The 23,402-nt window shown below is 39.9% G+C and overlaps 2 protein-coding genes across 8 annotated transcripts in view; one reads left to right on the top strand and one right to left on the bottom strand.

The window, feature by feature from the left end:
* Positions 1-9,287, top strand: part of LOC102503418 (uncharacterized protein C3orf20 homolog) — a 103,332-nt gene extending 94,045 nt beyond the window's left edge. The window contains exons 17-18 of the mRNA XM_006154887.2: positions 1,830-1,972; positions 9,211-9,287. Coding sequence (XP_006154949.2) covers positions 1,830-1,972; positions 9,211-9,256 — 189 coding nt within the window. The 3' untranslated portion in view covers positions 9,257-9,287. The remainder of the gene's footprint in view (positions 1-1,829; positions 1,973-9,210) is intronic.
* Positions 9,288-14,294: 5,007 nt separating this feature from the next.
* The window catches only part of VEZT (vezatin, adherens junctions transmembrane protein), a 90,867-nt gene continuing 81,759 nt past the window's right edge, over positions 14,295-23,402 (bottom strand). For 5 of the 7 annotated variants that reach the window (XM_014590264.1, XM_006154867.2, XM_027774346.1 and 2 more), the window contains 3 exons: positions 21,287-21,387; positions 18,253-18,460; positions 14,295-15,032 (listed from right to left, as the gene is read on the bottom strand). In XM_014590264.1, coding sequence (XP_014445750.1) covers positions 14,536-15,032; positions 18,253-18,460; positions 21,287-21,387 — 806 coding nt within the window. In that variant the 3' untranslated portion in view covers positions 14,295-14,535. The other 2 variants (XM_027774347.1, XM_014590265.2) reach the window with 2 other exon arrangements.

Genomic DNA, 23,402 nt, shown 5'->3' with positions numbered 1-23,402 from the left:
CCTTACACAGTAGTTTTCTCTTTTTAGAAAGAGAAGGTCAGCATGGGATCAGGAGGTGGTGCAGTGGTTAAGGTGCTGGACTTCCCCATGGCTGACTGCGGTTAGAGTCCCGGACCTAAAACTCATGCCAGATGAATTTGTGTGCATACCCAAAATCCTGAGAGGAGGAAGGAGAAGGGATTGCAACATGACTGCCCCCAACCCCCTGCCGGGGGTGATTTCTTGCTGTCTCTCCAAAAATAAGAATAGAGGGCCTGTTCATTGCATGGTGGTTTAGACAGCTATATCCTACAGGGCTGACTCCACAGTTCAAGTCCCAGACCTGGTAGCTTGAAAAACACATTGGATGTGTATATGGGCATGTCCAAAATCCCCAAAAGGCGGCAAGACTGAGAAGGGATTGTGGCGTGACCATCTGCTATGGGGGGGTCTTTCTCACCTTTCCCTCTCTCTGTCTCTTGCCTCTAGTGAGTGCATGTGCCCTTTTGCAAATTAAAACAAAAAAAGAGAATGAGAAGCAAGCCCAGCCACTGTGGCTCAGTGGTAACAGTGCTGACAGTCCCCCAGCACTGGGGCCCTGAGGGACTGGAGTGCTAGTAAAAGGGGACCGCTGTGTGACAAGACCCTGCTGAGGATGCTTTTCCCTGTCGTGTGCATATTCATGTGATCTCTGTCACAAAAGGAGAAAAGAAAGAAACAAGGATTTTAGAAATAGAAGAAACTTTTAAAGGTCTAGTCCAATTCATAAATCTTGTTTTTCTTACAGAAGAATGTGGCTCAACATGGTTAAATAATTTGCCTGAGTCCTGAGAAGTAGTTTTGCCTAGATTTGGATCTAAAAGCTTCAGTACTGTCGTCTAGAGCAGAGGTCCCCAACCCTCAGGCCACGGACTGGTACCAATCTGGGCCTGCTAGGAGCTGGGCCTCACAGCAGGTGAGCAGTGGATGAGCAGCAAGTTTGATCTATTTACAGCTGCTCCCCATTGCTCTGCTCACATTACCGCCTGGACCCCGCCTCCCGTCAGATCGTGTGCGCTCGCCAGACAGACAGAGACATAGAGACAGAAAGCGAGAAATCACCCCCCAGGGGGGATGGTCACGCCGCAATCCCTTCTCCTCCATTCTCCTCTCAGGATCTTGGGCACTCACGCACACGCGCCCGGAGTGAGTTTTAAGCCACCGGGTCCGGGACACGAACCGCGGTCGACTACGTGGGAGTCCAGCGACATAGCCATTACACTAACTGCTGGTTCCCAGCATTTGATTCTCATAGGAGTACGAACCCTACTGTTAACTGCGGGATCCAGGTTTAGGCTCCTTAGGAGAATCCAGTCCCTGATGACCTGAGGTGAAGCAGAGGCAGTGATGCCGGCCCTGGATAGTGGCTGCACACACTGCATTATGGTGAGCTGTCCCATTACTTCATTACATAGTACAGTGTATTAATAATAGAAATACAGCACTCAGTAAATGAAAAGCACTTGAATCCTGAAATCATCTCTCCATCCCCTGGTCCCTGGAAAAGCTGTCTTCCACAAAACCGGTCTCTGGTGCCAAAAAAGGCTGGGGACCACCTAGGGATGAGCTGTAAAACGAAATGTATGGACAGCCAACTTATGTAATGATCAAGGACACCTGTCGGTCCCTTTTAGCATTTATTAGGATATGGCTTTGCCACTTTGCATGTGACTGAGGAAAACCAACAAGCCCGATTTCTTCTAGTATATACACAAGGTTCTCACAGGAATGCATTTGAAAAATCTTCCTTCAGATAGAGAGGACTACTTTTCTTATGACCAAATTCTGAAAATATTCCATTAACTTTACAGATGTACATTCGGGGGAAATTACTATTTGCCAACTTTATTTTCAATGGTTATAGTACATCGATTAATGACCTTCAAAAGCAAATTGTGAAGACGAGGAAAGATTACCAGATGGGATATTTCCTGCCCAGTGACTTCAGAATCCGGTAACTACACACATTCTACCTTACCTCACACTTTAATTAGAAATACCTGGACAAGGGTCAAGTTCCTACAGTCACCTTGACAGATATTTACTCCTCGCCTCAAATCTTTTCTGGAAAGAAGTGGCTTATTTACAATACTTACAAGTCCAGTTCAAGGAAAGCCACTTTGAATAGCGTTTAGTCTACAGAGCCATTTTGGAGTTGCCACAAAAGCTCCGAAGAGTGCAGTTAAGCCTAGAAAGGTCCAAACCAGTAACTCAATTCATTCAACCAACTCACCACAATATGATCCACTGGATAACTTCCTTCTTGGGGTATGTCTTTTTTGTCAGGGAGGTCATATACCTTAACAAATATAACATGCTTAGACTGTATCTAATGGCTAACAGTCATGGAACGGTGAAAATAGAACTGTTAAACCACTGTTTGCACTGATAATTTATCATGCAAGGTGGGGCAGCAGGTGATGTGCAGGTTAAGGGTCTGGATCCCACGTGGCCGACTCCACAGTTTGAGCCCTGGACCCAGTGGCTTGGAAGTTGTGCCAGGCACCTGTGCATGAGTGCCTGAAATCCTGAGAGGAGGCTGGAGGAGAAGGGATTGCAGCATGGCCAACCCCATGAGGATGTTATTTTTCACTTTCTCTCTCTCTCTCTGATGAGCACATGTGTCTTCATAGCAAGAAAAAAAAAAACACTTAAAAAAATCATGAGGCACTTAAATGAACAAAATGAAACTTGACTAACAAATCAGTCTTTTCCAGACAACTGCTGTTTTATTTGTGTGTATTAACAAATTCTGAAAAATACTACAATAGAAGAAAATAGGCAAAGGAAGACAAAAAAGATTTTTATCTTCTGGGATCAGCAGTTGGCGTAATGGCTATGTCACTGGACTCCTATGTAGTCGATTGTGGTTTGAGTCTGGGACCCAGTGGCTTAAACTCATGCTTGGTGCCTGTGCATGCGTGCGTGCGTGCATGCGTGCCCAAGATCCCAAGAGGAGAATGGAGAAGAGAGTGCGGCATGGCCATCCCCCCTGGGGAGGGTGATTTATCACTTTCTGTCTCTCTGTCTCTGTCTTTCTGGCTAGTGCACGGGCCCTATAGCTAAAACTTCTCAAAAAATAAAAAAAGATTTTTAATTTCTGGATATAATCTAATTTGCCAACAGCAGAATAAAGCACACACTAAAGATATAAGGAAGCATAGATTTTATTAGAGACTTTCCAGCTTAGGAGGAACAACAATATAGACATACACAAGCCTACAGTTGGGTTGTTGCAAAATCCTTTAAAATAGTTGACAAAAATCCATCATGATAAAAATACAGAAAGCGACCAAAGTACCATGCTTAAAATGTTATAGATATTTGCGTACGCATGTTCATAGCAGCATTATTCACCATAGGCAAGAGGTGGAAGCAACCCAAATGTCCACCAAAGATGACTGGATCACAAAATGTGGTAAACGTGTGCTATGAGGGCTAGTCACTCTTAAAAGGAGGGAAATCTTGTCACATGCTACAACATGGATGAACTTTGAGGACATTGTATTAGGTAAATAAGTCCGTTACAAAAAGGCAAACACTGCGATTTCAGTCACGTGAGGTATCTAAAGTAGTCAAGTTCATAGAAACAGAAAGCCTGGTGGCTGCCAGGGGCTGTAGGGATGGGGAATGGGAGCTGGAAAATGTATACAGTTTCATATTTATAAGCTGGAAAAGTCCTGGAGATCTGTTTCACAATGTGAATATCCCTAATCTTATACCTGAACTCTACACTTAAAAATGGTTAAGACAGGGACCAGCAGATGACATAATGGTTATATCACTGGACTCCCACGTAGTTCGAGTCCTGGACCCAGTGGCTTAAGCCTAATGCTGGGCATGTGTGCGTGAGTGCCCAAGATCCCAAGAGGAGAATGGAGGAGAAGGATCGGACATGGCCATCCCCCTTGGGGGATGACTTCTTGCTTTCTGTCTCTATGTCTCTCTGGCAAGTACATACACCCTATAGCAAAAATCTCCCTTAAAAAAATAAAATAGATGGTTAAGACAGGCCGGCAGGTGGTGTAGTGATTAAGGTGTGGGGCTCCCACATGTCTAACCATGGTCTGAGTCTCAGACCTGGTGGCTTTCTTTCTTACTTTTCCTCTCTGTCTGGTCAAATTAAAAAATAATAAGTGAAATTAAATAAAATAATTCTAAATAAATGATCAAGGCAGTACATTTGTTATATGTTTTTTAAAGTCAGTAAAAAAAAAAGTACACACACACACACACACACACACACACACGTCTCTCCCCCAAAAGTTATAATCTCCAGTCTTTAGGCAGGGTAGGAAATGTATAGTTCTAATATATAAAACACAAGTGATCAAAATGTAAACATTGATATCTGAGAGCATATTCTCCAATGATAATTTAAAAAATATATTTACACTCCAAAAAGCATCTGAATGGAAGGCAGATTTTAAAATACTTACCATGTAAACAAGCCTTCAGTTTTTAAATAGTCCACAAACTCCTGTTTTCAGTGTTCATAATTAACAATGTTAAAAGAGATATAAATGCTTGCAAAATACTGAGAACACATACTACATACACTCTCAGGCGGCCTCACTCACAGGCTATGGTAAGAAATACAGTTAACTGTGCTCCTAGGTAAGTGCACTGACACAGGAAAACTGCAGCAGGGAGCACAGTGGAAGGGAAGAGTGAACACTGTAAGGTTAAAAGACAGAAAGAATGGAATCTAGGGGCCAGCAGGTGGCGTGATGGTTGAGGTGCTGGACTCCCACATGGCTGAACACAGTTCGATTCCCAGACCTGGTGGCTTAAGAATGATGTGTGTGTGTGTGTGTGTGTGTGTGCCCAAAATCCCAAGAGGAGAACAGAGAAGGGACTACAGGATAGCCATCCCCCACAGGAGGTGATTTCTCACTTTCACCCTCCCTATATCTCTCTGGCAAGTGCATGCACCTTATGGCCCCCCTCCCCCCAAAAAATCAAAACAAAAACAAAACAAGCAAACAAAGGGAATCTATGGGATGAAGCATCTGGGAGATGAATATAGCAATAGTGAGAAACTAACTCTACGAGTGAACTCTTCAGAGTGAGCCCTAATAGGCTCACTGTCTTACTTTAAAGGATAACCCGACTCAGTGATGCTGGTGTGATTAGGCTTAGACAAATAGCATGATCTGGAGTTCTTTCCACATTTGCAGTTACTGATGAGTATGCAGTTACTTCCAGTCTAAACCTCTGCAAACCCCAGCATTACCAAAAAACTGTTTTCATTGTGCACCACTACTTTTGGATTTGGGGTCCTTTCATGCCTTCTCAGAAACCCTGCCTCACAAACTGAACAGGAAAATATGCATGTGACTACGATGCCTCAGTTATGATATGAGACCCTGTGTTGAATAAGCTAAGTCAGAATATTTTAAAAATCCATGGCAGTAAGGAACAAAATACTGAAACTCTTCTGTAAAATACTGACGTAAAATGTGAGGTATGAACTCATTTCTACTACATCATCCTAGCTTGTTTTCATTAACCATAGCAGAACCCCTACAAGCGAGTTCTAAAATTTGGCAGGTCAAAAATAGATGAAAAGAAAAAGGCATTCATTTTTAAAAACAAGAGTTTAAAAATCACTTCACTTTGGAGACAGTAGGCTAAAACATAATGCCCTTCAGACCGTGAACAACTATTCAGTTAAAGGAGATGATACAATATTAAGTAGAATTTTTTTTTTTTGGAGAGGTTTTTGCTATAGGGCGTGTGCACTTGCCAGAAAGACAGAGAGAGAGAGAAACAGAGACAGAGACAGGAAGCGAGAAATCACCACCCAGGGGGATGGCCACCCCGCAAGCCCTTCTCCATTCTCCTCTTGGGATCTCGGGCATGCACACAAATGCGCCGTGTGAGTTTAAGCCACTAGGTCCGGGACTTGAACCACAGTCGACTACATGCGAGTCCAGCGACATAGCCATTACACCAACTGCTGGTCCCAAGTAGAAATTGTTTAAGAAAACAGAAACCATTGTTGGGGGAGGGCTTATTCTGGGGAAGGGTTAATTTTCTGTTTTTGTGGCTAGGTTACTTTAGCTAAAAATAGAGATCTGATAATGAAAGTCACAAAAACAACTCTCCTTACTGGCAACTAACAATAACCAAACAGAATTTCTATTCTGAGAAACTATTATAATGTCAAGGTCTGGGAAGGCTTTATCTTGTTACCAAGATATCTTCACAACTCTGTGATTTCAGAAGGATTAACCAACCAATTCTTGCTAAAATGTAGGCGCACATTAAAAACAAAGACTCCTGGTGAACGTAAGATGTCTGGTCAACTCAGGTTATCTTCAGTCTTCACACTCGCGATGTTCCAGGAATGATGCGCGAGTTTAGGTTGGTTCTAGGATAGGCCCAGGGGCCTGGTTTGATCTGGGATCCCTGGGACCATACCTAGAACAAACCCAAACAAAACCAAACTCCTTGGGAGTGCTTTCAGCTCAGGTCGACTTCTGGGCTTTTCACCCATTCGGACCTCCAGGGCTGTACCAGGACCACATGCCAACCTTTAAGGGACAGGAGTGACTTTCTGGAGCCTTTGTACGCTGTCAGATGCCAGGACTGAGTATGAGTAAGCATCAAGTCATAGGATAAACCAAGGTACAGACTGGTACAGTAAATGTACAGAAAATATGGATTTAGAAATGGAGTTAACTTCCTTAAAAATTTATTTGCAAAGGAGAAAAGGGTATATCATTGTTTAGGATACTATAAAGGAGTAAACCTGAAAAAGTTATACTTTAGTTTTAGAAAAAAATGTTCAATAGATGTTTAGTCAACCTTTAGAAAATGTTCTAAGAGTGAAAAACATGAAACATACAGTTGTAAAATTATCCTTACTTTAAGAAACTCAAGATATAAATATGAGAAAATATGTATTTCTACAACTATATCTCACTGAATATACCCTTTGATCCTCTTCTTTTTAGATATTTACCATAGAGCATGTGCACTTGCTGGAGAGAGAGAGAAAGTAAGAAATCACCCCCCAGGGTGGTCGGTCACACCACAATCCCTTCTCCATTCTCCTCTTGGGCAGTCGGTCACACCACAATCCCTTCTCCATTCCCCTCTTGGGATTTTGGGCATGTACTCACATGTACCCGGCATGTTTTTCAAGCCACTGGATCCAGGACTCGAACTGTGGAGTTGACCATGTGGGATCCAGCATTTAACCACCATGCCAGCTGGTGTATTGAATATACTTGTTTTTATAGATAGTGTAGTCAAAGTATACACAACTTAAATACTGTTCTATTGCAAAACATGTTGCTAAATGAAATTCAGTACATTGAGATTAAGAACTAGTTTCACTGCTGATAGGCTAACATATATGAAAATGTACAGCATTTTAAAAATAGCACATGCAGGGCTGGCTCCCTAGCACAGTAGCTAAGGGAGCCAGATCCCACATAACTAACTGTGGTTCAAATCCTGGCCCCAGCAGCTTGAGAAACAAAACAAAACAAAACAAAACAAAAAAACCCACGAACATGCTGAGCCCACATGTGTGTGTGCCCAAATACTGACAGCATGGAGAAATGGAAGGAAAGGATTGTAGTGTGACCCAGCCTCATTGCAGGGGTTCTCTTTCTTGCTCTCTTTCTCTCTCTTTCTGATGAACACATGTACCTTCTGCCAATTTAAAAAACAAACAAACAAACAGCATATACATTGAAATTTATAACACATTTTAGATATCCATCAACTCGTTCTTCCTTTCATTCATGTTAAAATTTTACATGTGTGAATCCTGAAAGCAATTCATCCTCTTCTGTTTTATAGCAATTACAAAGAGTAAAATTGCTTTCCTCTCACAGCTACATGCAAAGAGATGTTTTCTTCTTATACCAGCAAAATGGGTTTGGTGTCATCACTATTTCCTCTGTAATGGCAGTCTTGACTCAAGAAAATGGTGTAGATCACCTATTCTTTATAATCACTATATCACAGATCCCTTCTAGTAACATGGATAACTGAAAACTGATGAGGCAAGGCCATAAGATAAACAGATCAGTTTCCAATCATGCTGTATGTGATGGACACATGAATCAGCAAATGGTTACTGAAAATAATCAGCATATTGGTAAAAATAAGTTGTTCAATGCTAGTAAATCCATTTCTAGCAGATTTAAATTTAGCTTGTAAATATTAAAATATGCAAATTTCATATCTGTAATTTGAGAAACAAGTCATCCTGTTGGATTATCTAACAAACTAAATGATAATTTAAATGCGCCAAATTGGCATCTAAATATCTCTTGGGCCAGTGCGTGGCATGGTAGATATGGCAGTTGAATCTTATGGTGCCCACTGCATAATTCAAGTCCAGGACCCAGTGGCTGGAGAAGCATGCTGGAGAATGTATTTATGTGCCCTGAGCCTGAAAGGAAAAAAGATGCAGGAGAAGGTATTGTGAAGTGACCACTTCCCACTGGTGGTGGTAGGGGGTTTCTCACTGTCCTCTCTCTCTCTCTGTGTCTCTCTCTTGCAAGTGCACATGCCTTCTGGCAAACAAACAAACAAATACATTTTGTTCAGTTAAATTAAAATAAATATATTGTTTTAGAAAATAACATATTCAGGGGGCTGGCAGGTGGTGTGGTGGTTTAGGTGCTGGACTTCCACTTGGCCAATCACAGTTCAAATCCTGGACCTGGTCGCTTAGTTTCTCACTTTCCTCCCCCCTCTCACTCTGTCCCTCTCTAGTCAAATTTAAATAAATAAATGAGCAAATAAATAAAGTTAATAAAATACTTCTTAAAAAAGAAAGCCACATATTCAGGTCAGCCAGTAGTGTGGTAGTTAGGATAGCTGGATCTCACATGGCTGACTGCATTGTTCAAGTCCTGAACCTGGCACCTTGAAAAAAACATGTTGGGTATATGTGTGTGTGTACACAAAATTCTGAGAGTGGAGAGAGGTGGGTGAGAAGGGATTGTGATGTTACCATGACCTGTTGGGGGATGCTTTCTCACTTCCCCCTACTCTGTCTCTCTGGTGAGCACACATGCTTTCTGGTAAATGAAAAGAAACCAAAAAAAGAGAGCATAAGTGGTATATCAAAAAATATATATATTTTTATGTAATTGCCTAATCTGTAAATCTTATTTCTTAGATTGCTGTGATATAAATAATGAATATTTTCTTATTTTTCAGAGCTCAATCTACTTCATGTCTTGGAAATGAAGATACACTTACCTAAAATAAAAATAAAAGCCTAAAAAATCCCCCGCCCCCCCCTTTTTTTTTGCTATAGGATGCATGCACTCACCGGATAGGGAAAGTGGGAAAGTGAGAAGTCACCTCACAGGGGGATGACCATGCTACAATCCCTTTCTTTCATTCTTCTCTAGGGCTTTTGGGCAGGTATACATACATGTCTGGTGTGTTTTTAAAAGCAACTGGGTCTGAACTATGCAATTGGCCATGTGGGATCCAACTGCCTTTAACCTCCATGCCACCTGCTGACCTGCCAAACAAATTCTTAATAGCATGTGGTATCCAGTTCAAATAGAAAATGCTATAGAAGATGCTAACAAGAGTGGGTTTATTTTAATTAGAGCCACAGAATTATAGTATAGAATCAACTTCAGAGACAGTGAAGTATAAAAACGAAGTGGTTCCTTTTGTACAATAACACTTCTTGTATTTTGAGAACAGAGATCTAATCAAGTAACTTCACTTATTTTGAAGAGTAATCAAACAGACAGTAGATGGCACAAAACCCATGTACTTAAATAAGCACAATCCACTCTTCAGATTTTCATCTAGAGTCTATTTAGTCTTATTTTTTACGTCCTTCTAACACACTTCATTTGCTCTCTAAAACCAAAGCAGATCAGGGAACCAGCAGTTAGCATAATGGCTATGTTGCTGGACTCCCACGTAGTCGACCGTGGTTCGCGTCCCAGACCCGGTGGCTTAAAACTCATGCCGGGTGTGTGTGCGTGCGTGCCCAAGATCCCGAGAGGAGAAGGGATTGCGGCGTGACCATCCCTCCTGGGGGGTGATTTCTCGCTTTCTGTCTCTATGTCTCTGTCTGTCTGGCGAGCGCAACGCGCCCTACAGTGAAAATCTCTCCAAAAAAAAAAAAAAAAAGTTTCCTTCAGAAATTATTCCAAAAAAATGTAATGTTGAAAGAGATTTGGGGCTGGTGGGTGACATGGTGGTTAAGGTACTGGACTCCCACATGGCTGACTGTAGTTCGAGTCTTGGACCTGGTAGCCTGAAGTTCACATTGGGTGTGTATGATGCATACCCCAAATCCCAGATCCCAGGAAGAGAATGGAGAAGAGATTGTGGTGTGGCCACATCCCATCTCCCCTGGGAGTGATTTCTCACTTTTTCTCTTTGTCTCTGGCAAGCACAAGCACCCTACTGCAAAAAACTAAAAAAAAAAAAAAAAAAAAAAGTAAAGAAAGAGGTTCAAGCTCTACAGAAAACTGGGATATCTAGTTTGACTCATTCCTCAAATATTGGAATTCTTACTGAATTAGCTATGTTTAATCTCAGACCAACAGTTCTAGAAGAAAGTCTTGGCAAACATAGTGGAAGTTATACTTATAACACTGCAAATTTCAAATCTGTGTACTGTACTACACAGCTGAGAACAAAATGACAAGAAAATAACATTTTCCTGAATATACACAATGTTTTTTACAAAAACGATAATTCAATTTTTCTTTTACAGTTGAATTCATTAATGGAGAGTCCTAGAAACATCAACATATATAAAAGCTAAATTAATACTTCAAATATATGGAAATCACATATTAGACCAGATACTTCCAGAAACTGATGGAGACAACCCTTACTCTTCTTTCGATCTACTTACTTATGTTTTAGACCCAGTTCTAGCGAGTTTGGCCATCTGGTTTCTCAGTTCCCAGCAGACTAGAAGCAGTGACTTAGGGGCATATGGCAGGAGGCAGGCACACAAGACAGTGGCAAAAGGGACAGCTGATTATAAGGGAAGACAGAGAAACTGAAAAACAGACACGACTCAACCAGCATAGCAACGTGAAGTCAGAGAGTGAAGAGGCACACAGCTGCGCAGCAAGGGTGCACTTCTGCTCATCACCCTACGAGAGGAACTGATGTTCTTAGAGAGGACAAAGAAAAAGTTAAATTATATACTGTAGAAAAAGTGCAAAGTTCATTTAGCTATTAAACTGTAAAACTTAATGATAAAATCGTTTTGCTCAGTTGAAAAATTACTAAACCAAGTTAATCACCTGTTGACAATGACAGATAAATGAACTGTCACTGTAGTTGGGCTTTTCTTTGCCATAAGGCACATGTGCTTTCTGGAAACAGAGAGAGAGAGAAACACAGAGAGAGGAAAAGTGAGACATCACCCCCGGGGGGGGATGGCCATACCACAATCCTTTCTCCTCCATTCTCCTCCTGGGATTTTGGGCATGCACACACATGCAGCTGACATGATTTTCAAGCCGCTGGATCCAGGACTGGAACTGCAGTCAGCCATATAAGAATCCAGCACCTTAACCACTATAACACCTGCTGGTCCCAGGCATTTTAAAAAATATTTTCGAAAATATTTGCACCTTCATTTTTAAATGTAAGTATGAAATACCTAGATATGTTCTTATAAGGAGAACTGGAAAAATAAATTGTACTTTATGCTTTGTCTGGTTTTCATTCCTGGCAATGATATCTACTCTATTTCAAACAACGCTTTAGCTGAGCCATACCAGAATCTTACGATACTTAGTTCTCGTTTCCTTGTTTTGATTGGGTATAGAAAACATATACTATGATTAAGCCAACTCAGTTGAACTTTTCTTCCCATCTGATCTGTTATGATCTATCTAAATAGTTCATATTTAGTATTATTGGTGGGAAGAGTTGGAAATCACCAGAATGAAATGAGTGCTAGGATCTCTTCTGACTAATACTCCATTCACTTACAGTTTGGAAGAATTGTTGATTCTTCTAATAATTTAATATTAAAGCTTTACACCTTGTATTATGTTAATCCTGTGTTTTAGCAACAATTTTTAAAAATTTTTAACTAATTCTGAGAAGTAAGAAATCACAAATATCATTTAGTAATTTCACAGAATTTGGGTTTTGCCGGAAAAACTCACCTCAACATTTTAAAATCAGCCGTACTCACAGCTTTTAAATGAAAATTCTGGGATTTAAACTCTAGTTATTCTTTTTGTATTGACCTCTTAAATCTGTACTTTTAATTTTCCTTAGTAATTTGCCTTAAATGTGTTTCTCCAAATAACTTAAGAATTCAAACTTGAGGGAGACCAGCAGATGGCGTAATGGTTACATCACTGAACTCTCATGTAATCAACAGCAGTTTGAATCCTGAACCTGGCAGCTAAAAACTCACGGCAGGGACATGTGCGTGCATTTGAAAAAAACATTCAATTAAAGTTCCAAAATCCTAATATCATAATTCCAGCAAGTAAGACTTTTCATGGAAGTAGCAGGTAGTGAATGAAACAGATCAGACTGTAAGATTGGGAATTCTTGATTAACATTATTTAGTACTTCAAAATTAAAAAGTATTACCTCAGAGAACATTGAATAAACTAGATACAGTAACATGGAGTTATTTCTCTTAAACTAGTATAGTAAGAATGTAATATAGGAGGGCCAGCAGGTGGCGTAGTAGTTAAGGTGCTGAACTCACCTGTGGCTAACCATAGTTTGAGTCCCAGACTGGCAATTTGAAGCTCACGCTGGGCACGTGTGTGTGCATGCCTGAAAATCCAGAGAGGAAAATGGAGAAGGGACTGCAGTGTGGCCATCCTTCTGGGCGGGATTTCTCACTTTCTGTCTCTTGTCTCTCTGGCAAGCACACGTGTCCTATAACAAAAATCTCTCTCAAAAAAAAAAAAAAAAAGGCAAAAGAATTAAGCTCTAATTCTTCCTCAGTAAGGTAACCAGTTAAAAGAGAGATTACAAATTTTTCCATAATTGCTTTTTTAAAATTCCAAATAAAAATAAAGCTGAAAAACTTATTTCAATGAGAAAACAAATCCTAAATACCATTATTTAAGGCTATTAATAGTTGGTTACAACATAAGATTTTTTTTTCCTGAAGTTTGGCTATTTTTAAGTGGCAAGGCTAAGTCCAACCTAAGACGCTGCTCCTAAGAGGTTTATTATGGAGAAGCCCCAGAATTTTGGCAAAAGGTAAAATTTTTAAAAAGATACAATACAAAGAATATCTGCTATTTAGATAAAGCAGCAGCTTGTTTTCTTTAGGAGAAAATAAAATTTCTTAGAGAAAAGGAAAAAAAAATCCTCTTTAGTCTAAGTAAATTTACTCAAAAAAGTACTAAGTTACAGGAGTTTCGAATGTGTTTCTGAAAATTAAAGATTCAGATTCATTATGTCATTTCCATTCTAGGATAATAGCATAAAATGAGCTTATTTCTACATCTCTTCCAAATAATGTCTATAAACTATGTCAGTGCATATAAGCTAAAGTTTGGAAAGTGGTCTGCTCCTGAAAATATCATTCTTTGAAAATGCAGTCACTACACAAAACAGGGAAGACTGGCAAATCTGGAAAGCAGTCTCTTTCAGAGGTAGTTTGTAAATGAAGTACTGAGTATCCAAGGATGCTTTCCAGGAACTGACTGGATGCTTCTTGAATCTCATTAAGTGGACAGAGCTAGAAAACAGCAGCACTGTGACCTCCTTGTGTTAATGGTACCCAATTACCTCTAAGCAAACCGAGACAAAGCCCTTTCTGCTAAATTGGGAATGGGGCCTTGGACTATAAGGATCCCCCTGACATTCTCTCTTTTAGTTGTAACAAGAACAGAGAAGTGATAAACAAAAATTGAAAGGGCAATTCTTAAAATGATAGGACATTTTAAAATTAACTATTGAATATACACAGGAACCAGGAAAGGTAAGAAATATGTCATAACCCAAGAACTTTTGAAACTACTTTTTAGTTCCAAAGCCCAGCACACATCACTTGTATGAATGGAATTATTTTTTATTCAGAACCTGTATCTTTGTGTTCAGACTGGTATAAACAAAAATAAAATACAAACAACTCGTTATTAACATAATTGCCGCAGTTATCAACTGCAAGAATACAGTAAAAAGGAGTCATACTAAAAGTTAATGTTCTTGCAAGAGAATTGTTCCAGTCACCTTACGGTAGCAAATTCTGGCACAAAATGATAAATTCATTTCCTATTAAAAGTACGTAAAGAATTTCCGAGATTGATCAGTCGTGCCACAAATAAAGCAGTAGTTTATTCAAAAGAGCCCTTACCTTTCTCTTACTCTCCTAAAAGATCTGCCATTTACAGGTATCTACTAGTTTCAGAGTAGTTGTTCACACCAGGGTTCTTCCTGTAAATTCACATCTTAGTTTTATATATAGTAAACTTACACTCATTTTCCCTTTCCAGCCTTGAAGCTAAAACACTTTCATAAAAGGAGCACTCTAAAATCACTTCATGTGAATCTTGTTTCTTACTCTTCTTCTACCTCATCATTGTTTTCTTCTATTTGTTCTTCCTCCTCATCGCCAAAAGTCTGTTCCTGCATGGTAGTAAAAGAGAGAGATCTAGCGGCCACTTCTGCAGCAAGGCCAGCAGTGAAGGTGAACTCTGGGGACAGCTGTAGCCGTGCCAGCCTCTGCTTAATGGAGTCCCTGGGTGTTGGAGGGGTGGTGGCCAGGCCACCTCCATCTGTCTGCTGAGATTCATCTTCACTCTCGCATTGGTAACACATTGCTTCTTGAGCTCCTTGGGGGAAGGCTTCATTTGCAGAATTGTCTTTATTATTATCCTCTAAAGGGTTTTCACATAAATACTCAGTCCTACTTATTTCATTGTCAGTGGTGGAGGGTTTACTATTTTCCTCTTCAATATCATTTTTACCAACTTTTCCCATATCTGAATTCATTGATGGCTCTGAATTACTTAAAGGTTCCACAGGGTCTACAGAAGACAATGATTTCAACACAGCTTCAAAGAAAAAAGAAAGGAAGGAAGGAAGAAAAAAGAAAACTAGTAACTAACAACCCATTAATGGTTTAAACTTTAAACTCCCAGTAGTTTTTATCCTTAAAAAAAAAAAATTAAAAATAAAATAAAACTTTATAGTGAAATCAATGTAAATTTATAAATCCAAGCAATTTTATGAGATAAAATGCCTAAGAAATGAAATAAGATGGGGATTTGATGAAGATTTTAAAAAGATCTCACATATTATCTAATTCAAAGTTTAAGGCAGTTCTCAAAGTGTGGTCCTTGAACCACTAGCATCAGTCATTGCCAAGGATTCTGTTTCTTGGGCTGACTCCCAGACCTCCTGAACTGGAAACTCTGGGAGTGGGGATCAGACTATGGTTTACAAGCCCTCCACTTGAGGCTGAAGTATACTAAAGTTTGAGAACCAATATATTAAAGAATAAGCATGGTTTTCACTGATAATATATCAGATGAAAGCCCTAAAATAAATCTAGATATACCCTCATCTTCAACATATAAATGTATATATTTACAGCATAGTAACACGCTGTTAAAAACAGCATAGAAAAAAATACAATGCACAATTGAACTTACTTGCCGACTACCTAGTGAGACCCTGATGGAGGTCAAGCCATACCTTCTATATATTTTGTGGTGCCACAGAAAAACACAAATGAAATAAAATCTGCATTCAAGATCAACTACTGTACAAAATATAAAACATAAATATAATATATATATATATATCCATACGGCAGCAGTTGTCCTTGCAAGGAAAATGAAGTTTTATTTAGCCCCTCTTGATGTTAGTAGGCAGTGGGTTGCTTGCTAGGCAGTCTCTCCTCCCAGCATGAGGGGTTAGTACAATACAATATTTTATGAAGCATGACGGAAGGAAAAAAAAGTGCTTCTTGAAGATCTGGCAGGTATTTAAAAATTTTTTGTAAAACGTGTCCATTTCCAAGAAACAGCCCTAAGCTGCAGTAACTCCACTAGAGAAGCAGCATAACAGAAAACAAATGGCCACAGCAGGTTCCAGTGTAGAATTTCCCTCTCTAATTCCATTCGGACTTTACCCCTGTAGGCAGAGATGAAAACAACTCTGGAAGATGTACTGAAATTTTTCATGGGAAAAGCATTTTATGGTATCAGCAGCTTTTTAGTTACTTTTACAAACTAAAACAGCATTATGCCTTTACAAATGCAAACTGTATCAAAAGCACATACCTGAAAAAGAGACATATTCTCATTGATATAGCTTTGCCAATAACATCAACAGCATAATTTTAAAGCTATATGAAGAAAATACTAATAAAAAAGGATTCAAATTTACATACAAGGCTCTTTTCAGTCTTACATACATTTTCAGTTTATAAATCTGCTAGTAGTTCTTAAGAATGCAAAATATATCGAAAGTTAATTATATTCATGATTATTGCTAATTAAACGGCAGGAGGATAAAATTTGTATAAATAACAGGAGGATCAACTGACAGGTATGTTAGAATATAAACCTCTAAGAGGGTAGGCATTTTTGTCTCTCAATCTATGTGCTAGGGATACAGCAGTAAACAGTGACTGACACGTAACGGGCCTTTGATAACTACTTGTGGCATGAAAACTTCTTAATGAATGCACTGGGACATAATAAAGCCCCTATGTAAGAAGACTGTGATTTAGTTATGAAGACAGAAGAAAAAAAAAAAGAAACACTTAGAAAACAGTAGTGCCTAAAACATAGCATTATTTATCTCTGCTTTAGGTAGGCCTAACATACCAACAAAAGATTACAGGAACTCCCTTCACTGCTGCTTCTAAAAAGTTTTAATTATTTCCCTTCTTTCCTATACGCTTTGCTGTTCAAGACTTCCTTTACATTTCACTGTCATGCCCCTCTAGTGTGTAGGTCTGCTATAGTAGGAAGGATGGGGAGCTGGAACAGTCAGAGAAAGATTCATGGAGAAAGAGAGACTAGGAGAGAGGACAGCTTGGTAGATAAGACAGGATTCTATTTTTAGGAATTCTTCTCATTAATATAAAAATAGTAAGTTTTTGGAAATGTAGTTTGATTAGATAACTGAAAGTAGATGAAGACATCTACATTAAAATAATAAGAAATATAATTGTAAATGATAGATTCTTAAGATGGAGAGGCTTGAAACCAGGAAGAGGAGTTCAGATTAACACAATAAAAAAGGGGGAGCCACTACATTTTATAGAGTCACTGTGCACCGTTTAAAAAAAATACAGAAAGAGCTTACCAGATGGCATAGAAGAAAAAGGTAATGAAAATGGAACCAAGCTAGGGTCAACTGTAAGGTACAAGCATACTCCAGTGATGACCTGGGCTATAAAGGGAGCAAATAGAGTGAAAGAGGAAAGATCATCCAAGAAATATAGACCTGGATAAGGAGAGTAGCAGGACTCTAAAGAGAAGGAAAAAGAACCTTGAGGAGCCTTCCAGAAGTATAGATCATCTACATAGTCCTAGTGAAAAAAGAGAAGAAAGGCTGTTGATTTTTAGGGTCCATATAGCTACTCTATCTTCTTAGAAATCCTTAGGAACTAATTCAACTAAGAATTAGCTAGGCTGACACCATCAATCATCAAATTTCTCATTCCTTTCGCTACTTCCCATGAAGTGTGATTGAGTAAAAGGATGAGAAACATAGAGGGGTTTAAGGCTTCAGCATTAGCAGTCATCCAATTTTGCCTAAACCAGCGTGTGTGCAGTGTACAATAGTACCTTCCCTCTCCCCTCTACTAAAGTGCTCAAAGTAGCCTAAATTTTAGGACATTTTTTTCAACAGTGAACAGAGGCATTCATTTTGTGCTTCACTGAGGGTTATTATTATTATTATTTTTTTAGTATTTTAACATATAAACAACAGAATTTAGAATCACAAATTCACTATATTTGAAAATAATACTTTATTTAAAATATTACAAATTATTCAACTCCTTGCCATTCCATAGAAACTTCCTAAAAAATTCAATAACTGATGAAAACTGTGATTTCATATTCTCAATGAGATTACACTCTTACTCTTTATGGATCAAACTGATTTTGCACCTAGGACAGAAGGCACCATGCTTACTGGTAGAACCTTAAAATTAAAGCCATAAGAATGCTACAGCTAAAGTAAGATTCATGGTTCAAGAAAAAAAGAATCTCCTACACTGAAATAACTTTTGATTCTGAGGTCAGTGCTTACCATGATCACTAAAGAGAAGTTGTTTCCACTTCTGCCTCTCTGCTTCTGAAGCTTTGAACCCCAGCACAGATTTTAATTCTTGGAGTACCCTCTTGGATTCTTCATGCTCACGCTTCTGTCTCTCTTTGTCTTCTTGAGACAAGTAATAAAAATCATCCGTTCTGAAATCATTGTCCATGTCTATATCATCTACATAAGCTTCTAATTCCTGACAATGAATTAAAAAAGGAAAAAAGGACTTTACTTGAAGCAGACAATTTTCTAGTACAGGCACTTACTTGCACCTACTCATCTTACACATTAAGAAATGAGGACTTGTTCTTGGCACAGTTGTGCAAAAATGAAAAACAAAGCAAAATGCAAACAGACACCTAGAGAAAAATCAAAATCCCCAACAAACTTAACAATTGACACTAAAAAGGGTGTGGATAAGAAAGTTCAGCAACTTAAATGGTTATTTTTCTTTTCTTTTCTTTTCTTTTCTGTTTCTTCCTTCCTTCCTTCCTTTTTTTTTTTTTTTAAGAGGTTTTTGCTATAGGGCACATGCACTTGCCAGAAAGACAGAGAGAGACAGAAAGCAAGAAATCACCCCCCAGGGGGGATGACCACACTGCAATCCCTTCTCCTCCATTCTCCTCCTGGGATCTTGGGCATGCACACACATGCACTCGACGTGAGTTTAAGCCACTGGGTCCGGGACTCAAACCGCGGTTGACTACATGAGAGTCCAGTGACATAACCATTATGCTAACTGCTGGTCCCTCAATGGTTATTTTTCTACCCCAATATTATCCAATAGGCTTCATTAAGATTAGTTATTTGCTATGTCAAAACCAATCAAAATAAGAAGGGTTGGCTGTTTGGGGAGGTGGTGAGAGATGTTAAGTCTTTTTGTGGTTTCTTCTGGCTACTCAGGAAATTTGAAAACTTCCTAGGATTGGGGAACACCTCATATGTGAGATAAAGGGAAGGACACTTGCTTACCTAGCCTGTCTTACAGTTAAGGTTTAGGCAAATGACCTGGGATCCTCTAATCAGATATACCTGCATCAGGTCTGATTCAGAAGCTTATATATTTATTAAGATATATATGTATATACAAAGCTTATATGTATATATTATATATCTTATATTTTATTATTTTATTTAAAATAAAATAATAAAAATTTATTTATTTTTTAAATGAGGTTTTACCTTAGGACATATGCACTTGCTGGGGGCGGAGGGGGGTGCGGGGTGGGGGCAGACAATGAGAGGGAGGGAAAGTGAGAAATCAACCCCCAAGGGGATGGCCACACCATAATCCCTTCTCCTCTGTTCTCCTCTTGGGATCTTGGGCATACACACACATGTGCCTAGTGTGATTTTCAGCCCACTAGATCTGGACTCAAACTGCTGCAGTCGGCCATGCAGGAGTCCAGCGACATAACTGCTATGCCATCTGGTGGCCTCCCCAAAGCTCATATTAACAGAAGCCTGAACCTTGAGAAATCCACTGTGTCAAGGACAGTGGCAGGTCAAGTTTTCAGAAGTGGAGGTTCTCTGGGTAACTTTTACTATTTGGCCTTAACAGAACAAGTGTCAATGTCTGCCAATGACTTAGCAATGCCGTCTCTCCCAGAGAAGTTATTTTTAGTGATTTGGGTTTTTATCCCAGCCTTGGTAAAGCCTGGTTAGCTGATTCTTTGAAATATTCTCTAAGATATATAATAGATTGTTTAAAAAGAATTACTTTATTTATTTTGACAAGAAAGAGACAGCATGGGGGGAGGGGGAGGGAGAAAGCCAGCTGCCAGGTCTGGGACTCACACTGCAATCAGCGATGTAGGAGTCCAGCGCCCTCAAACACTGTGCCACCTGCTGGCCCCCATAAACTATCTAATAGATTTATTTGGCTCTGGTGGTTTTGCAGAAGTTATTAGTCTATTAAACTAACTGGGGTTGATTTCTATGAGCAAGTAAGAATATCAAATAGGGCCTGGGGTATCAGAGTGGATAAGCCCTGAGCATAGGAAGCCAGTTCCCACATGGCCAACTGTGGTTCAAACCCAGTCCTGGGGGCTTAAAAAATACGCTGAGTGCATATATGTGCATGACTAAAATCCTGACAGGATGGAAAAATGGAGACAAGGATATTGTGGGGTGGCCACTTCCCACTCAAGGGTGCTTTCTCCCTCTCTGGCAAGTGGATGTACCCTCTGGCAAAAAAAAAAAAAAAAAAAAAAAAAGGAAAGAAAAGAAATCAGCAATATACCAAGAAGCAAAAGAAATCTTTGTCAGTATCACTGAAATCATTAAAAAACTGTTTTTTTACAGGTCCAGGTGGTGATGTGTCATAATGCAACTGGACCCCTAGAACAGACTCATGAGCACGCTGGGTGTACATGCTCATAATCCAGGCTGGCTGAGACCTTGTGTATCACAGAGTGAAGACCCTGTTAGGGTGCCTGCATCTCTGACCCTCAGGGAACAAATAAACCTAAAAATTATTTTCAACTGGGATATAACATACATGTAGTCAACTGTATAAATCTTATGTGTATAGGACTTTTATATATGTATAACTACAGTAACTAGTACTCAGATCAAGATAAACATTTCAAACTCAACACAATAAGAACTAATGAGCTGATTTAAGTTCAATACATTAGGTCGTCATTTTAAAGCTCATTAGAAACAAATTAAAAAAGTTATTTGACAATTATCCATGTCTGCTTAAAGGTAGGTGTGGCCAGCAGGTGGCATGGAGATTAAGGTGCTAGATCCCACATGTCAGCTTCACAGTTCAAGTCCTGGACCCAGCAGCTTGAGAATTACATAAGGCATGTGTATGTGCGTGCGTGCATGCGTGCGTGTATGTTTGTGTGTGCACCCAAAATCCTGAGGAAAGTGGAGTAGGGTGATCTTACTTTCTCTTTCTCTCTTGCTCTGGGGAGCGCATACACCCTGTAGCCCGCCCCCTGCCCCCCCAGAAAAGGTAGGTAAGTTTTATAAGTGAAATTCCTCTTCAGGAAAAAAAACATTTTGCCCTTACCTGCTCTTCAGGGATTGGGTCTTTGTCTGCAATGTGTACAGTAGGCTGCACCAAAGGTACCACAGTACAGTGTGGGTTTTCACATGCCGCTTCAGGCTTGCCTTAAAAGAGGGAGGAGAGAAAGGGGTTGAAACAGGCCACACAGAAATGAATAAAATCCGATGAAAAATACTCTTGTCAATACTTTGTTAATTTCATAATCCAATTTAATCAGTAACTTTTAATTAATTAATTTTTTTATTGAAGAATTACTTTCATTTAACTTTATTTTTAATTTGACCAGAGAGGAACAGAGTAAGTGAGAGAGAAAGTGAGAAAGCAAGCTGCCAGGTCTGGACTAGAACCGCAGTCAGCCATGTGGAAGTCCAGTGCTCCCAACCAACATACCATCTGCTAGGCCCTTTATTTATTTTTTTAAGAGAGATTTTTGCCATGGGGCGTGTGCACTCATTGGAGAGACAGAAAGCGAGAAATCACCCTTTGGGGGGATGGTCACACTGCAATCCCTTCTTCGTTCTCCTTGGGCACACGCGCACACACATGCCCAGCATAAGTTTTAAGCTGCCAGTTCTGGGACTCAAACTGCGGTCACCTATATGGGAGTCAAGGGTTGTAACAATTATGCCATCTCCTGGACCCCTATGACTTTTATTTCTACAGAATTAAAGATAATAACATTAACAGCAGTATTATTAGATTTACAATTGCCTTTTTTTTTTTTTTTGGTAGAGGTTTTTGCCTTAGGGCATGTGAGCTCATAGGGTGGGAGGAGAGAGAAGAAAAATCAGGAAAAATCAGGCCCCAGGGGGTATGGCCATGTGGCAATCCCTTCTCCTCCACTCTCCTCCTAGGATCTTGGGCATGCACACATACGCACTGGTGTGAGTTTCAAGCCACCAGATCCGGGACCACGGTCAGCCATGTGGGAGTCCAGCGATGTAACCGCTATACCATCTGCTAGCCCCACAACTGACTTTTAAGTTAAACTAAACTCTTGGAGGAAAGGACTTGATTGTTTCCCTCTTTGCTTCACCACAGCATCTGGCATACACCAGGCACTCAATAAATATTTGCTGAACATATTTTTTTGTTCATGGCATAGGAACAGTCTTTTTCTTTCTCTTTTTTTTAAAGAGAGAATTTCGCTATCCCAAAACTGTGCTCGCCAGAGAGACACAGAGAGAGAGACAGAAGGTAAAAAATCATTCCCTGGGCAGAAGGCCATGCTGCAATCCCTTCTCCATTCTCTTCTTAAGATTCTGGGCATGCACGCACACGCGCCCAACATGAGTTTTATGCTGCCAGGTCTGGTACTGAACCTGTGTGGTCACCTATGCGAGAGTCCAGTGATGTAACCATTATGCCATCTGCTGGTCCCCTGTGGTATAGGAACAGTTGTAAGACAGATCATCAATCTTCCTCACAAAAAACAAACTACAATCTTTCTTTTGTAGATTTTTTTTTTTCCCCAGAAGGTATGTACGCTCGCAGGAGAAAGAGAACATGAAAAAGCATGCCCTGGGGGGATGGCCATACAATCCTTTCTCCTCCACTTCTCTCAGAATTTTGGGCATATACACACACACATACTGGCTCCTGCGTGTTTTTCAAGCCATTGGGTCCTGGACACAAAGGTCATTTGGGATCCAGTTGCCTTAACACCACCCCACTGGTTAGCCCCAAACTTCAGTCTTAACGCTTATACTATATTAACTCTCAGAAGTCAGAATCAGGAGGGCTGGCAGGTGGCATTGTGGTTAAGGGCGCTGGACTCCCAGATGGCTGACCACGGTTTGGGTCCCAGACCTGGCAGCTTGCTTTCTAATTTCCCTCTCTTGCTCTCTCTCACTCTGTCCCTCTCTGGTCAAATTAAAATAAATGAATAAATAAAGTTAAATAAAATAATTTTTTATTAAAAAAAAGTCAGAATCAGGGGGCCAGCAGATGGTACGTTGCTGGACTCCTAATTGGCCAACCACAGTACAAGTCTTGGGCCTGGCAGCTTAAAACTCACGCTGGGCTCTGGGAACCAGCAGTTAGCGTAATGGCTATGTCGCTGGACTCCCACGTAGTCGACCGCGGTTCGTGTCCCAGACCCGGTGGCTTAAAACTCACG

Source organism: Tupaia chinensis, unplaced genomic scaffold (genome assembly GCF_000334495.1).
Source record: "Tupaia chinensis unplaced genomic scaffold, TupChi_1.0 Scaffold000423_1, whole genome shotgun sequence".
Classification (NCBI taxonomy): Eukaryota; Metazoa; Chordata; class Mammalia; order Scandentia; family Tupaiidae; genus Tupaia; species Tupaia belangeri.
The sequence above is the reverse complement of the archived record's forward strand: the minus strand, read 5'-3'. Positions and strand labels throughout refer to the sequence as shown.